This window comes from Pseudophryne corroboree, chromosome 1, assembly GCF_028390025.1.
Source record: "Pseudophryne corroboree isolate aPseCor3 chromosome 1, aPseCor3.hap2, whole genome shotgun sequence".
Lineage (NCBI taxonomy): Eukaryota > Metazoa > Chordata > Amphibia > Anura > Myobatrachidae > Pseudophryne > Pseudophryne corroboree.
Genome location: NC_086444.1, coordinates 296,084,518 through 296,103,467, shown reverse-complemented (window position 1 = coordinate 296,103,467; position 18,950 = coordinate 296,084,518). Strand labels below are relative to the sequence as shown.

Here is an 18,950-nt window from a genome sequence, read left to right as displayed (position 1 = left end):
TTAACCAGTTAGAGGCAAAGAGCCAGAAAAGATCTATAGTCAAGGGTAAGGACCACTATCATGCAAGCTCAAAAATGGGGGCGTGACCTAGTTGACACAAAGTCACGCCCCATTTTTGTGCGCACACCTTTCGGTATGACGTTTGTAGGAGTATGACCATGTGTCATAACCCCATTTTTAGTCATGTTGTACAATATCACATATATATAATGCCACAGTACAGTGCCACATACATATAAAAACGCCAATGGGTGCCTTCACAGTGCCAGATACATATATGGCCCCACAGTGCCAGATACACATATGTCCCCACAGTGCCAGATACATATATGCCCCCAGTGCCAGATACACATGCCCCCACAGTGCCAGATACACATATCCCCAGTGCCAGATACACGTGTCCCCACAGTGCCAGATACATATATGCCCCCAGTGCCAGATACATATATGCCCCCAGTGCCAGATACACATGTCTCCATAGTGCCAGATACTGTATATATATGCCCCACAGTGCCAGATACATATATGCCCCCAGAGCCAAATACACATGTCCCCACAGTGGCAGATACATACAGTATATGCCCCACAGTGCCAGGTACAAATATGTCCCGCAGTGCCTGGTACAAATATGCCCCACAGTGCCTGGTACAAATATGCCCCACAGTGCCAAAAACATATATGCCCCACAGTGCCAGATACATACATGCCCCCAGTGCCAGATACATATATACCCCCCAATGCCAGATACACATGCCCCCACAGTGCCAGATACATATATGGCCCCAGTGCCAGATACACATGTCCCCATAGTGCTAGATATTTTACATATATGCCCCACAGCGCTAGATACATATATGCCCCTAGTGCCAGATACACATGTCCCCAGTGCCAGATACACATGCCCCCACAGTGCCAGATACATACATGCCCCCCAGTGCCAGACACATATATGCCCCCCAGTGCCAGATACACATGCCCCCACAGTGCCAGATACATATGTGCCCCCAGTGCCAGATACACATGTTCCCATAATGCCAGATACTTTACATATATGCCCCGCAGCGCCAGATACATATATGCCCCCAGTGCCAGATACACATGTCCCCACAGTGCCAGATACATATATGCGCTACAGTGCCAGGTACAAATATGCCCCACAGTGCCTGATACATATATGCCACACAGTTCCAAATACATATATGCTCCACAGTGCCAGATACATATATACCCCACAGTGCCAGATACATATATGCCCCCAGTGCCAGATACATATATGCCCATAGTGCCAGATACACGTCCCCAGTGCCAGATACACATGCTCCCACAGTGCCAGATACATACATGCCCCCCAGTGCCAGATATATATATATGCCCCCCAGTGCCAGATACACAGGCCCCCACAGTGCCAGATACATATGTGCCTCCAGTGCCAGATACATATGTGCTCCCAGTGCCAGATACATATATGCACCACAGTGCCAGATACACATGCCCCCACAGTGCCAGATAGATACATACATGCCCCCAGTGCCAGATACATATATGCCCCCCAATGCCAGATACACATGCCCCCACAGTGCCAGATACATATATGCCCCCAGTGCCAGATACATATGTGCCCCCAGTGCCAGATACACATGTCCCCATAGTGCCAGATATTTTACATATATGCCCCACAGCGCCAGATACATATATGCCCCTAGTGCCAGATACACATGCCCCCACAGTGCCAGATACACATGCCCCCACAGTGCCAGATACACATGCCCCCACAGTGCCAGATACATACATGCCCCCCAGTGCCAGATACATATATGCCCCCCAGTGCCAGATACACATGCCCCCACAGTGCCAGATACATATGTGCCTCCAGTGCCAGATACATATGTGCCCCCAGTGCCAGATACACATGTTCCCATAATGCCAGATACTTTACATATATGCCCCGCAGCGCCAGATACATATATGCCCCCAGTGCCAGATACACATGTCCCCACAGTGCCAGATACATATATGCGCTACAGTGCCAGGTACAAATATGCCCCACAGTGCCTGATACATATATGCCACACAGTTCCAAATACATATATGCTCCACAGTGCCAGATACATATATACCCCACAGTGCCAGATACATATATGCCCCACAGTGCCAGATACATATATGCCCCCAGTGCCAGATACATATATGCCCCTAGTGCCAGATACACATGCCCCCAGTGCCAGATAAACATGCCCCACAGTGCCAGATACATACATGCCCCCCAGTGCCAGATACATATATGCCCCCCAGTGCCAGATACACATGCCCCCACAGTGCCAGATACATATGTGCCTCCAGTGCCAGATACATATGTGCCCCCAGTGCCAGATACACATGTTCCCATAATGCCAGATACTTTACATATATGCCCCGCAGCGCCAGATACATATATGCCCCCAGTGCCAGATACACATGTCCCCACAGTGCCAGATACATATATGCGCTACAGTGCCAGGTACAAATATGCCCCACAGTGCCTGATACTTATATGCCACACAGTTCCAAATACATATATGCTCCACAGTGCCAGATACATATATACCCCACAGTGCCAGATACATATATGCCCCCAGTGCCAGATACACATATCCCCATAGTGCCAGATACTGTACACATATGCCCCACAGTGCCAGATACATATGTCCCCATAGTGCCGGGTACATATATGCCCCACAGTGCCACATACATATATGTCCCACAGTGCCAGATACATATATCCCCACAGTGCCAAATACACATGCCCCCACAGTGCCAGATACACATGCCCCCAGTGGTAGATACACATGCCCCCACAGTGCCAGATACATATATGCCCCACAGTGCCAGATACATATATGCCCCACAGTGCCAGATACATATATGCCCTACAGTTCCAGATACATATATGCCCCACAGTGTCATACATATATGCCCCCAGTGCCAGATACACATGTCCCCATAGTACCAGATACACATATGCCTCACAGTGCCAGATACATATATGCCCCCAGTGCCAGATACACATGTCCTCATAGTGCCAAATACAGTACATATATGCCCCACAGTGCCAGTTACATATACGCCCCACAGTGCCAGATACATATATGCCCCCACAGTGCCAGATACACATGTACCCACAGTGCCAGATACATATATGCCCCACAGTGCCAGATACATCTATGCCCCACAGTGCCACATACACATGTCCCCACAGTGCCAGATACATATATGCCCCCAGTGCCAGATACACATGTCCCCACAGTGCCAGATACATATATGCCCCCAGTGCCAGATACATATGTCCCCAGTGCCAGATACACATGTCCCCACAGTGCCAGATACATATATGCCCCCAGTGCCAGATACATATGTCCCCAGTGCCAGATACATATATGCCCCTAGTGCCAGATACACACGTCCCCACAGTGCCAGATATGCCACCTGTGCCAGATACACATGTCCCCACAGTGCTATATACGGATATGCCCCCAGTGGCAATTTTTTGAAGGCTTCCCCCCCTTCCCCAGCTGACCGGGCAGCACCGCATAAGCATGTGCAGCTGTGTTGATTACCACTGCTCCACTGATCTCCTGTTAGCTGTTGACATTGTCCTGAGGAGTCGTACTCACTGACCAGGACACTACAACTCCCAGACCTTCATCTCCCTCAGGTACTGCAGTCTGCCTTGTCATGCCTGCACCCCTGCTCTGCCCGCTACCTCACATTACTCTGCTGTTGTGCCATGATGTGCTGCCACACCTCTGATGGGTGACTCCCGTCTCTCCTCAAACTGCTACTGGTCTCTTCACTGCCGATTACCCTCAGTTGCCACTGACTTGTGCAAATAGTGGCAGTGCAGGGCCCCCACAAGCACTGTACCGCTGCCTATGCAGACCCCCACCAGCGGTCAGTGCCAGCATTTTTATAAGCTCAGTCTGATGCTCTCATTCCTACCTGCCAGCGGCACAAGCGAGTTCCTAGTTTGGTTTGTCAGCCAAGCCAGCATTAATGGGCGCAGGGGGAACCGCGGGCCCTGGAGGCAGCCTGGGCCCCGTAGCAGCTGCATCCCCTGCACCAACAGTAGTTACGCCAACACCTCTGCCATTTAGAGGAGTCGATGGGCAGCATTCCAGAATTTGTGGGTATATCTGTTCCATTTTCTGGGTGTGCCAAAGCTGCTTCCTCAGACACAGCTTTACTGGCTTCGGCAGTGGGATTTCACCAGGCATCCTGAGGGAACCTGAGGGGTACTCAGACGTCCGAAGTTCATGCAGAGGGATCTGATCCTGCATTTCTGGATGTAGTAGTGGGTGTCTATTTACACAAGGCATCTCCTATGGCTTTTGATATTTTAATAAAGACGCTACATATAGTGCTAAAGGATCCACCTCTTAATCAGCCTCTAAATGTCATATACAGAAAAGAGTGTCTTGATAAGTTTATTAATATAAAAGTTGCATTTTACACTTCGCATGTTGACACAGATTATGGGTGGGATGTAATAGGGTGTGAGAATCAGGAAGTGAGAGATTTTGTGAAAGTTTTCCTGTTTTTTTTTTTATAAATAATTTTATTGAGGTATTGCATAAGATAGAATACATTTGTATGTATAGCAAGCCAATGACTGAAACCAAAAAGGATACAAAATAATGTATGTAGTGAATACAACTGAGAATCGACAAGAAATAAGAATACATATCAGGTACAGTACCCATAATTTTGGTAATATGGGGGAGTGGGGAGGGAGGGGTAAGAGAGGGAGAGGAAGGTAAGGAAGGAAAGTTAGGGGTCCATTAGTAAAGGAAAATGGAAGGAAAAAGGGGGGGAGGGTCTGCTGGTGCTCTAATGGTTACGAGTGCTAGTCCCGTGGTAAGATATCCAAGGAGACCAGATGTTTAGAAATTTATGTGGACTTTCATGCAGTAAGCTAGTGATATGCTCAAGGGACAGTAGTAGGTGTGCCAAATTGAGGCGTGTAAAGCAGAGGAAGAGGGGGAGTCAAGCTTTTTCCAATTAGCCGCAATAGTACAATTAGCAGCATTTAAAATGTGTCTAATAAGAGCTGAGGTATTTTTGTCACAGTTAGGGATTGGGTGTGGGAGAATAGAGAAAGAAAGGCAAGTTGGGAGTGTGAAGCCCGTAATAGAAGAGATTAGACAATGTACCATGACCCAGAAACGTTTTATATTAGGGCGGCTCCACAATATGTGCGCCAGGGTTCCCTCATCTCCACATCCTCTCCAGCATCTATCCGATGACGAAGGATATATAGCTCTAAGGCGGGAAGGTACCAAGTACCACCGGTAAAGGCGCTTAAAAGTGTTTTCTCGAATCCTGATGCAAATTGAGGCAGTAGCAGCAGATTGTTGAATTTTAACCCATTCCTTCAGCTCGAGCTTCTCCCCAAGGTCCCTCTCCCAGGCCAACTCGTGGGACTCTTTGGGAGGTTTATTATGGGCAATCAGTATGCTATAGAAAGTGGCAATGAGCCCTTTAGAATCCGAGCAACGGAGACAAAATATTTCTAGTGGAGTGTAGGTTGGGTACAGATGGTGGCTCAAAATGTAAGTATAGAGGTGGCGAATTTGTAGATATTATTAGCAGATATTAGCAGGAAGGCCAAATCTGTCCTGAAGAGTGGAAAATTCTGGGAAAATGCGCAGAGAAGCGATATCATAAAGAAATGTTATATTATGAGCAGTCCAATAGCAAAAAGGCTTCGGGTCTAAGCCGGGCAAAAACTCCAGATTATTCCATAAAGGAGTCAGAAGGAGGCGGTTGTGGACCAGTGAGAAAGCTCTACTGCAATAATCCCAAATCGCCAGGGAAAAACGAAGTGTAGGGGGGAGACTAGCGGGAGGGGGACTATTCTTAGGCAACATCCAGTAGAGTGCGTAAGGAGAGAGAAAAGTGAGAAGGTGAGCTTCAAGATCAACCCAGCCCCTGATGTGTGGATTAGCATGAGCAAGAACCGCTTGAGTGAGGTGAGACGATAAATAATATTTGTGAAAGTTAGGAAGGCCTAAACCACTATTTTTCGAGCAGAGCCAAAGCACTCGAAACTTTACCCTAGTCTTTTACGTGACCATATGAACCTGGAAACTAAACGCTGAAGGGTCGCCATGTAAAGGGAGGGACTCTGACTGGGAGTGTTTGTAAGAGATAAAGGAACCTCGGGAGAACATTCTTTTTAATTGCGTTAATACGGCCAGTCCATGATATAAAATGCGTACCCTAGGATACAAGGTCTAGATGGATTTTTTCCAACAGATGGGGGAAATTTGCATCAAATAGCTTATCATAGGAGCTAGAGAGCTGTATTCCCAGAGTTCGCCAGTGAAAGTCAAAAGTGTTTTGCAGGTGAAGGAGTATGGCAGGATTAATATGTAAAGGGAGAACTTCAGTCTTATCTGAATTGATCTTGAAGTTTGACTTCCTGTTTTTGTTTTTAAAGAGGAAATCATGGTTGATTTTGCCATGTAAATCATTGCCACTTTCAGGAAAACTGTCACAAAATTTCTTACATCCTGATTCTCATACCCTATTACATTCCCTCCCATTATGTTAACATTACTAGAACATGACATACTGCTTTTTCTTCTCATTTCTAACCCTAACAGTAATGGCAACCCTAACAGCATCAATGACCATAACGCTAACAGTAATGGCAACCCCCAACAGCAACTCTAAACCCTAACACTAACAGTAATGGCAACCCCCAACAGCAACTCTTAACACTAACAGTAATGGCAACCCCAACAGCAACTCTAAATCCTAACACTAACAGTAAAGGCAACCCCAACAGCAACTCTAAATCCTAACAGTAATGGCAACCCCAACAGCAACTCTAAATCCTAACACTAACCGTACTGGCAAACCCCAACAGCAACTCTGCCCATAATGCTAAAGGTAATGGCAACCCCCAACATCAACTCTGACCCTAATGCTAACCGTAATGGCAACCCCCAACAGCAACTCTGACCCTAATGCTAAAAGTAATGGCAACCCCCAACAGCAACTCTAAACCCTAACACAAACTGTACTGGTAACCCCCAACAGCAACTCTGACCCTAATGCTAAAAGTAATGGCAACCCCCAACAGCAACTCTACACCCTCACACTAACAGTAATGGCAACCCCCAACAGCAACTCGAAACCCTATCGCTAACAGTAAAGGCAACCCCCAACAGCAACTCTAAACCCTAACAGTAATGGCAACCCCCAAAAGCAACTCTAAACCCTAACACCAACCGTAATGGCCACCCCCAAATGCAACTCTGACCCTAATGCTAAAAGTAATGGCAACCCCCAACATCAACTCTAAACCATAACGTTAACCGTAATGGCAACCCCCAACAGCAACACTGAACCTAACAATAACAATAATGGAAACCCCCAACAGCAACTCTGAACCCTAACACTAACCTTAATGGCAACTCCCAACAGCAACTCTGACCATAATGGTAAAAGTAATGGCAACCCCCCCAACAACAAATCTAAACCCTAACATTAACAGTAATGGCAACCCCCAAAGGCAGTTCTAAACCCTAACACTAACAGTAATGGAAACTGCCAACAGCCACTCTAAACCCTAACACTAACCGTAATGGCAACCCCCAACAGCAACTCTGACCCTAATGCTAAAAGTAATGGCAACCACTAACATCAACTCTAAACCCTATCGCTAACAGTAATGGCAACCCCCAACATAAACTCTAAATCCTAACGCTAACCGTAATAGCAACCTCCAACAGCAACTGTGACCCTAATGCTAAAAGTAATGGCAACCACCAACAGCAACTCTGCACCCTAACAGTAACAGTAATGGCAACCCCCAACTGCAACTCTGCACCCTAACACTAACAGTAATGGCAACCCCCAACAGCAACGCTAAACCCTAACACTAACCGTAATGGCAACCCCCAACAGCAACTCTGACCCTAATGCTAAAAGTAATGGCAACCCCCAACAGCAACTCTAACCATAATGCTAATGACTGCATGCCATTTATTTTATATAACACATGTTCTGCCATGTTTTATCATGGAACAGGTAGGATATCTATCTATTTATATTTATAAAAACACATGCTGTTAGTAATACATTTAATTTTTATTCTGTGATATTTTGCATAATGAGGCTACTGTAATTGTGTATTATAATAATACATGAACAGGATAGAGGCGAGAAAATGTAGAATTGACATGAATTGAGATCCATGACAAATGGATGCTGGAAGTAAGTGCTCTGAGACCAGATTTACTGTAGTTTCCTGGTTTCTAAGTACACGAGTCTAAAGCTAATAATTTTCTAATTACCTTTACCAGGCCTAAGGGCCCTTAGCTACAGTACATTTACAAGCATGTAAGAAGATTTTAGAACCAGTATTTTAAATTGTGTGCGTCAGTCAAAAACAAAACCGGGTCAATTAGCGTATTTCATGATCCATTACATCAACAGGTCTGTATTTGAACACAAATACAGTATGAAGTATTTGAGTCATCATTGACAGCAGACAATTATAGGTTGTCACCCAGTAAACACTGACCTACTGTATATGAACTTGTTTGAGATGAATGATAACAATCTATCACATAGATGCCCACTTGATGCAACTGGAAAAGGAGCACTAAGAAGGTTGGGTTGGCTGCTAATACATACCAGAATGGATATTACTGTAAGGAAGAATGTAGATAGAAAAATTGCTTTGGTATAGAAATGCAAGGCTCTGCAGACATTTGTAGTATTGGCTGTGGGGTTTGTCGTGATCTGGGATCCAACATTCAGCACCAAGCAGCTACATGGAATCAAGACAAGACAAATAGTATATAGTTAATATTTATTTAAACTGTAGAATACACACATACTGTGGGAGCTGATGCAGAATTGAACAAATGAAGTCATTTTGCAGAACGTATCTTGTGTGTTTTCACTGTGGGTCCATGCCTACGCGTTTATGATCAATGTACAAACATGGATTTCATTTACTTCTTCAAGTGCATCCAAACGGGCATACTTGGATCGTAATGGGGTGTTCGCATGTAGTCTAAGAACCAGGGGAAACCCCTGGTGCCCCCCTCCTCTAGGGATCAGATTTTGCCCTTGATCTACACATTATTCATATGTTACATAATTTTTTACTTCACAGGATTATGGTGTACTTTCTACAGTGTATTGCTGTTATTAATAGTACATTATCATGCATGCACTAGCAGTATTTACTTTATATATTTATCAATCTGGGCCCCTACCACTGCATTTCCCTGGTGGGCCCTCCATGCCCCAGTCCGACACTGCTAAGGATCCTCTTCAGTAAGAGTAGCAGATTCTGCTAAAAGTCAGACTCTACAACTGCTTCTATCACATGCTGGGGGTCGTCCAGCGCAGGGTAATGCCACCCAGCATGCTGACCGTCCCGCCCGGCGGCTGCGACCGCAATTTAATTGAGGTTGCAGCAACTGTGGACGACCCCCTGCCTTCGCAGCCTTGCTGCCAAGGCAGGCGCACCGCCGCCATCTTTCCATCGGAGTGGCTGCATGTGACTACACGCAGCCACCCCGAAAACGGCACCGGCCAGCCCTCGTTTGTAGCGTCCCGCAATGCCACATCTCATCCCCGTGTGCTGTGCAACCACAGCGCATGTGCAGATGGGCAAAAATCACCCATCTGCGATTTTTGGTGGTCTGCATTTGATAGTGAATGATAGCCAATGCACACAGTGTTGTAGTCTATGTTTAGCGTACTCTCGATGACAGCCATCCACAATATTGACTATGTTGTCACATAATCTGGTAATGATTTGGTGGGATTACCTATGGTTGGTGTTCCTGAAGCATTGCTTAATGTTCCCAAAAATCAGAACAGGAACAGTGAACAAGAAAGGAACGACACTGAAACAAATACAATACAATCAGAAAGGCAGTATGAGAGAGATAATGCATACTATCAAGTTGTAGGCTGCAAAAGATAACACAGCTCCATTTTATAATTAGAAAGGCACTGAAATAAATATGCTGCAAGTTTAAAATGTATTAAATATATACAATGTACAGGGATCGGTATGTAATACCGGTGGGCAGGATCCCAACTGTCAGTATACCGACAGCTGGATCCCGGGCATCGTTATCCTGGTAGCGGGGCGAGCACCAACAAGCCCCTTGCGGGCTTGCTGTGCTCGGCACGCTGCAGGCACGGTGGCTCACTGCGCTTGCCAAAGGATGTATTCTCCCTCTATCGGTGTCGTGGACACCCACAGAGGGAAGAAAGGCTGTGGCGCTGGGATTCCAGTGTCGATATTTCTCCGCTAGTCGGGATTCCGTCGGCACTGCATATCCGGGATCCCGACTAGTGGTATAGTGACCCAATGTATGTCATATAGTAAAGTGTAAGCTTAATAAAAAAGCACTTTTCTTCCACCCCATGAGTTACGTGTTGGAGAGATCACCTCATTCTATAATTCTAGTGAGATAATGATAAAACACTAGCCCCATTTCAACCCAGCTGGCAAGCTGAGATTACAATGGCAATACTTAAAAGTAGGCTGGCAGGCCTGGTGAGAAGTTACCCATGCTAATTCGACTGACAGCACCACATGGGTTGTCAGATGAAATTCGTAGTGGATGTGAGGTGTTTTGTAATGATATGAACTTGAGCTAAATTGATAATCTGTTATACTTTGGAATCTGCTATTATTTAATTATCCCCCCCTCTTTAACACATAAAATATTTAATAGGTTTTGTTTGCTTGTGCTCATAGTGATTTACTGACCCCTGTTCTGGAATCACCTTGAACTCAGGGTAGAGTAGCCTGTCATTGGCAGATCTTCAATTGCTTTGAGAAAATGGAGACATGTCACCGCCATTTAGGGGCTGGGAAGAGGACAGGTATCTCTGTCGTAGGATGGAGATTTCCTGGCCTTTGTGAAGGCGGCTTGCATGGCACCATGGGTGCTGTAAGCTGTCTGATGATGGGTGCTTTGATCCTCTGCTGCATCATAGATCACTAATGCAGCAGGAGTGCTGCACTAGTGATCTAGGATGATTGGTGCTTTGATACTTTGCTGCATTTTAGATCACTAGTGCAGCAGGAGGTGTCTGCTTGTAATAGCCGCCTCCTGCTTCATTTACATACAGCACTATCACTGTTGCTTCCAAGGAAGCAGCAGTGATAGCAAATGTGACCACACCAGAATGACCCCCAGGGTGCGAGAAACTGGAGGTGCATGAGTTTGTATGAGAATGCCTGTATTTTTAAAGTGGCAATCATATACAAGGCAAAACCAAGTTAGTTTTAGCTTGTAAATGATTGCCACTTTAAAAATATGGGCATTCTCGCACAAACTCCCACACCTCTGGCTTCTTGTACCTTACTACATTTAGCCCATAGACTGTAAAGCTGGGTACACACTGGAGCATTGTCGGGCCCATTTGCCATAACGACAAATCGCCTACATTGCTTAGTGTGTACGGGTAATTGCTCCCATAGTTGCTACCAACGATCACTAGTTTTGCTGCACACCAAACCTAGCAATATCACTAGCGAGTATCCTGATCATGGCTATTGTTGTAAACATACTTATATTGTATTATCTTTTTTTTATTTTTTTATTACCTGGATAGAACTGTTGTTATTCTTCCAATGCAACACTCCGTGTCTGAAATCTACATGGGAAGAGAAGAGTTGTCAGTATGTGATATTGGTTATGACTCACTAATTCTTCAACTTGACCTTGACATCTTCTACACAATGAAATGTCAAAATCACTTACAGCTGATGTGAGAGTTATTTTCTTTCTTTTCTCTTTTATACAATAACTTTGTCCTTTTTTAAGTTTCTTACTGAGTGAGCACTGTCCTCCCTGGCAGCCATACAGAGTTCATTAGTAAGCAGTTATAGTAAAGGCCACAAGTGATCATGTTGATTTCCACTTGACTCTTTTTAACAAGTGCCGATAAAACATAAACTTTTCTGGGTGCCCATCGTATTAAACAAACATCAGCCTTGCATGTGCATTTCACATTACCCTTTTGCCAGCCATGTTAGACTGCCAGGGAATGTCAGAAAACCCTCACTAACGGGGAATTCAATAAACCACGCCACTAATTGCCACACCGGAGATATTCAATTAGCAGTGAATACCCCGCACGAGTCCCCACAGTTGGACTAAACCTCACATCGTAAAGTCTGTGGCAAAACCCACAGATCTAGGTCACGCAAGGGGAAAATAAAAAGTTTGTTTCTGCAAATTATGCGGAATCTGTGGGTTTCCTTGTGTGAATTCCATTTATTAAACACAGGGAAAAGGTTGTTTAATTGAATAGCCTTTCCGCGTGCCACGGGAATTTTTGCCGGCAATTAGTCACGGGGTAAACCCTGCAGCTAATTGAATATCCCCCTAAGGGTATATTTAACAAGACATGGCAATAACTATCATTATGAATCAATGCATATTGTAGCTGCCAGCTGACATCCACCCATGAGTCTCTCCAGCTTTGCTGGTCCCACTTACCTAGTATAGCTAAAGCCATGTCAAGATGGCATTAGCCAGTGGCTTTGCTTTTTAGTAAATTCAGTCCAGCTGCCATCTCCACATACAGGTCTATGTGGACAGCAGTAAGTACCATAAAAAGGTGATTTCTCCAATGTTTACGTCTTGGTAAACTGTGAGAAGCTGAAACAAGAGCTTTCTGTCGTGGAAATGTTAGGTAACGGGCTTACATCAACTTCATTAGTAAACCCCTTTGGAACTTATTGATTCATGATTTGATTAAGAATTTGAAGGTCAGGCCCAAATGTATTAAGCTTTAACAAGAGATAAAGTGGAGGGGCTTATGGCCCTCATTCCGAGTTGTTCGCTCGCTAGCTGCTTTTAGCAGCATTGCACACGCTAGGCCGCCGCCCTCTGGGAGTATATCTTAGCATAGCAGAATTGCGAACGAAAAATTAGCAAAACTGCTACTAAATAATTCTTAGCGGTTTCTGAGTAGCTCTGGACCTACTCACAGATTGCGATCAGCTCAGTCTGTTTAGTTCCTGGTTTGACGTCACTAACACGCCCTGCGTTCGGCCAGACACTCCCGCGTTTTTCCCAGACACACCTGCGTTTTTTTGCAAACGCCGGGAAAACGCAGAGTTTCCGCCCAGAAACGCCATTTTCCTGTCAATCATTTAACGAACAGCAGTGCGACTAAAAAGCGCCGCAGAAGCCACAGCAAAACTGCTAAGTTTTGTGTTAAATAACTAAGCGCATGCGCCCTGCGTGCCTTGCGCATGCGCAATTTGCAACAAATCGCAGCATAGCGAAAATCGGCAATGAGCGAACAACTCGGAATGACCCACTATGTACTAAGCCTTGGAGATAAATAAAGTGTAGAGAGCCAGCCAATCAGCTCTTAACTATCATATTGCAGCTGCTTTTTCACAAAAGAAAAGGACAAAGGGGTTAAACACGTTAGAGATGCAAACAGTCAATCTGAAACATTGAAATGATTTGTTTCTTCAAGGTATTAAAAAATGCTATTTTTTTTATGGAGGACTCCCAATCAGAAAAACTATTCCAATTTACTCACGTTAGTTCCCAAAGTTCCCGTTAGTACTACAAATTCCTATCCAGTTGCTAGCACAGCCCCACAGTGTTACATGGTATGTTTCCTTCTGCCCCTGATCTCTGCTGGCATTCGGGGGTTCCTCCGGTTCACCATATCATATTTGGTGGCCGTGTCCCGGGATCACTGCCTTTTGACAAAGGTTTTTCTCCATCTGTAGTGGTTCAGATAGTCCGACAGATTATAGATTTTGACTATTCAATTTCACATCCATACCCATCTCTAAATACAACAAATCAGTGCATAGATATTTGAACAATGCAGCCAAGGCGGTGATCCAGACGCACTGGAAATCTCCTCTAGCTCCATTCATTCAGGAGTGGTTCAACCATACTGACTTGTATATGGATATGGAGGACATTACTATCAACCTCCTATAGATTTTCCAAATTCATTTTGACCTGGTTTATTGGGTGGGTTTAAAGGATTCTCAGGAATATTGCTCATTGAGGACCCCACGTAAGCATCCTTCCCTTCACTTCCATTTCCCTTCTTTCTGCTTCCTTATTACCTTTTATTTAGTTTCTGTTCCATTGCTGATTGTTTTGTATTGTGTTTTACTGGCTTTCCTTGTGTAACTGTTAAAATTGTACCTATTCTTTAAGTTATTATATATGCCGAAACATGGAAATGATCGATCAGAGTATCAGGCTGTAAGACTTCCAGGAATCATATTACAGAATTATATCTGGATCAATGCATATTAAAAACGATTTTAATCAATATATCAACTGACCGTATACACTTCGTTCCTCAGTCTTCTCCACATGTTACTGTAGGTCTGCCATGTGTAGTTCAATGTGTAATAGAAGGTGGAAAGATAGAACATCTGTACAACAGAATAAAAAGTTTACAAAATACATTTTGCATGAACACCTAGAGGTGAGAGCATCTAACATTTCATAACCAATTCACTTATCAGGTTTTAACAGGGTTGTGCCTGTTTGGTTGGGAAATATTATTTTTTAGTTTACTAAAGTATATTGTTCTATTGTTTTTCTTGACTGAGACATAGGAATATCTTGATATTGGAATAAAGGACATTGTTTTGATTGTTATTTTGGGAACAATTCTACATTATGGACAAATATACTTTTCAATGTACTCCCTTTGGTAATTGTTACAAGATTAGCACAAACTCACTAATTTACCCCTCCGGCAATGACTCAAATTAAGTCACAATATAACCACAATAGTGGTATACCCACATCCTGGTACTAGGCCATGCCAGCAAGCTACTGTATTGTGAGAGGGTAGCCACTCATACATACAAGTGATACCAGGACTTTTGGGTAAGAAATGCATTATGTAGAAGTCCTATAACCACAATACTTCATATATTCATTCTTGGGATATTACTGCGCTCCCATGCTTTATGTAAAGTGCTTCACTTTTCTCAATTCCCATTTGCATTGGAGATTAAGTTATACGGTATGTAATTTTCTTACGTTTCAGAAGAATGGGGCAAGATCAGAGCTAGGAGTGTAGACATTTTCCACACTTGTGGTAGGGTTCAGCAATTATACTTATATATGCAAAGAGATCCACCAATGATTCAGAGTCACTTCTGACAGAGAGCAATCAGATGCATAAGAGATAAGAGGTCTTATGTAAAATACTGATGGATGTTGACTTGGTACTATGAGTATTTGCAACGTCATTATCTAACCACTTTATGAGCCCCCATTGGGTTTGGCTATTGGCTATTTGGGATCTACCTCTGTTTTTGTATTTTGTCAGCTTCCTTGTTCAAACAACTTACTTGGAAGACAATATTCTGCTCTTTAAAACAATTGATAACCACAGATAGTGTGTCAATTATTATTATTTATATAATGACACCATATTAACATCTTTTACAGAGAATATTTCATCATTCACATAAGTCAGTTCTCCATTGTAGCTTACAGTCCAAGGCCGGTATGTAATTAAGTTCGGCGTTCGTGCAAGATGCTGGCCGAACTCAGATGTTTTTTAAAGGGGCAATCATGTACAAGGCTAAACCATGACTTGTACCTGATTGCCCATTTTAAAAAACGTCCCCGTTCGGCCGGCATCACGCATGGCCGCCGAACTCTGACTTCATTACATCCCGCCCTAATTGTCTACCACAGAAATACACACACTGGGGTCCATTTTGTCATCAGGCAGTTAAGCTACCAGTATCTTTTTGAACCGTGGGTGGAAACCAGAGTACATACTCCACTCACAAGGTTTCTGAGTAGAAGAAACTGAATTGGCCTCAGCACTGTGAAGCAATACTACTAACCACTGTGTCACCACGCTGTCCCTCCTTATCTTACTTCCAGCAGTTGCAAGGTACTTGACAGAATGCATAACAAACTCAAACCACTTAACGCAGACCAGGCATTTCTTCCTTTCTGTCCCCTACACTTCATAATTCAACACTTCAATAAATGTTTGTGCTTTGAACTGAACCAATTATTTATTATATTTATTTGATTGTTTAACTTTTCTGAATATTGCTTTGTACAATTCCTTTTATTTAACAATGCTAGTAAATAAACACAGACATGACGTTAAAGGCGTTTTTATATATTCACATTTTTCCTGTTTTAAGAGTACTAGCCACTTATTTTCTTTCATGTTTAATTTTAGCTCTAGCTAGTCTGTGCAAAAATACAGTATTCCCCAAAGAATCAGCCTCTTCCATTATCATCTGTAAAAGGAAATCAGAAACTTTTACAATCACAAGTCTTTGTTTTAGACCAATGTGCATATATAAAAGGTTGTATGTAGACTAGTAATGGCCCTAGGATTTTATGCGGAACTCTGGACCTGATCTGCAGCCACCAGGCCATACAAGCATTATATCTCTGCCGGCCTTTTTCTTTGCTTTATATGCTTTCATTCCCAGCTCTTATTTCCGCTAGAGATGAGCGGGTTCGGTTTCTTTGAATCCGAACCCGCACGAACTTCACTTTTTTTTTCACGGGTCCGAGCGACTCGGATCTTCCCGCCTTGCTCGGTTAACCCGAGCGCGCCCGAACGTCATCATGACGCTGTCGGATTCTCGCGAGACTCGGATTCTATATAAGGAGCCGCGCGTCGCTGCCATTTTCACACGTGCATTGAGATTGATAGGGAGAGGACGTGGCTGGCGTCCTCTCCATTTAGATTAGATTTAGAAGAGAGAGAGAGAGAGAGATTGCTGTGATACTGTAGATTAGAAGAGAGTGCAGACAGAGTTTAGTGACTGACGACCACAGTGACCAGTGACCACCAGAGACAGTGCAGTTGTTTGTTTTATTTAATATATCCGTTCTCTGCCTGAAAAAAACGATACACAGTCACACAGTGACTCAGTCTGTGTGCACTGCTCAGCCCAGTGTGCTGCACATCAATGTATTGTATATAAAGCTTATAATTGTGGGGGAGACTGGGGAGCACTGCAGGTTGTTATAGCAGGAGCCAGGAGTACATGATAAATAATATTATATTAAAATTAAACAGTGCACACTTTTGCTGCAGGAGTGCCACTGCCAGTGTGACTAGTGGTGACCAGTGCCTGACCACCAGTATATTAGTAGTATTGTATACTATCTCTTTATCAACCAGTCTATATTAGCAGCAGACACAGTACAGTGCGGTAGTTCACGGCTGTGGCTACCTCTGTGTCGGCACTCGGCAGGCAGTCCGTCCATCCATAATTGTATTATAATATATACCACCTAACCGTGGTTTTTTTTTCATTCTTTATACCGTCGTCATACTAGTTGTTACGAGTATACTACTATCTCTTTATCAACCAGTGTACAGTGCGGTAGTTCACGGCTGTGGCTACCTCTGTGTCGGCACTCGGCAGGCAGTCCGTCCAACCATAATTGTATTATATACCACCTAACCGTGGTTTTTTTTTCATTCTTTATACCGTCGTCATACTAGTTGTTACGAGTATACTACTATCTCTTTATCAACCAGTGTACAGTGCGGTAGTTCACGGCTGTGGCTACCTCTGTGTCGGCACTCGGCAGGCAGTCCGTCCATCCATAATTGTATTATAATATATACCACCTAACCGTGTTTTTTTTTTCATTCTTTATACCGTCGTCATACTAGTTGTTACGAGTATACTACTATCTCTTTATCAACCAGTGTACAGTGCGGTAGTTCACGGCTGTGGCTACCTCTGTGTCGGCACTCGGCAGGCAGTCCGTCCAACCATAATTGTATTATAATATATACCACCTAACCGTGGTTTTTTTTTCATTCTTTATACCGTCGTCATACTAGTTGTTACGAGTATACTACTATCTCTTTATCAACCAGTGTACAGTGCGGTAGTTCACGGCTGTGGCTACCTCTGTGTCGGCACTCGGCAGGCAGTCCGTCCAACCATAATTGTATTATATACCACCTAACCGTGGTTTTTTTTTCATTCTTTATACCGTCGTCATACTAGTTGTTACGAGTATACTACTATCTCTTTATCAACCAGTGTACAGTGCGGTAGTTCACGGCTGTGGCTACCTCTGTGTCGGCACTCGGCAGGCAGTCCGTCCAACCATAATTGTATTATAATATATACCACCTAACCGTGGTTTTTTTTTCATTCTTTATACCGTCGTCATACTAGTTGTTACGAGTATACTACTATCTCTTTATCAACCAGTGTACAGTGCGGTAGTTCACGGCTGTGGCTACCTCTGTGTCGGCACTCGGCAGGCAGTCCGTCCATCCATAATTGTATTATAATATATACCACCTAACCGTGGTTTTTTTTTCATTCTTTATACCGTCGTCATACTAGTTGTTACGAGTATACTACTATCTCTTTATCAACCAGTGTACAGTGCGGTAGTTCACGGCTGTGGCTACCTCTGTGTCGGCACTCGGCAGGCAGTCCGTCCAACCATAATTGTATTATAATATATACCACCTAACCGTGGTTTTTTTTTCATTCTTTATACCGTCGTCATACTAGTTGTTACGAGTATACTACTATCTCTTTATCAACCAGTGTACAGTGCGGTAGTTCACGGCTGTGGCTACCTCTGTGTCGGCACTCGGCAGGCAGTCCGTCCAACCATAATTGTATTATATACCACCTAACCGTGGTTTTTTTTTCATTCTTTATACCGTCGTCATACTAGTTGTTACGAGTATACTACTATCTCTTTATCAACCAGTGTACAGTGCGGTAGTTCACGGCTGTGGCTACCTCTGTGTCGGCACTCGGCAGGCAGTCCGTCCAACCATAATTGTATTATAATATATACCACCTAACCGTGGTTTTTTTTTCATTCTTTATACCGTCGTCATACTAGTTGTTACGAGTATACTACTATCTCTTTATCAACCAG

General features: G+C 43.9%; 1 protein-coding gene across 1 annotated transcript in view; it reads right to left on the bottom strand.

Moving 5' to 3' along the window:
* TMEM116 (transmembrane protein 116) overlaps positions 1 to 18,950 on the bottom strand; it is a 135,787-nt gene that overhangs the window by 31,050 nt on the left and 85,787 nt on the right. Inside the window, exons 5-8 of the mRNA XM_063964368.1 lie at positions 14,363 to 14,455; positions 11,633 to 11,682; positions 9,834 to 9,911; positions 8,683 to 8,818 (exon numbers count right to left, since the gene is read on the bottom strand). Coding sequence (XP_063820438.1) covers positions 8,683 to 8,818; positions 9,834 to 9,911; positions 11,633 to 11,682; positions 14,363 to 14,455 — 357 coding nt within the window. The remainder of the gene's footprint in view (positions 1 to 8,682; positions 8,819 to 9,833; positions 9,912 to 11,632; positions 11,683 to 14,362; positions 14,456 to 18,950) is intronic.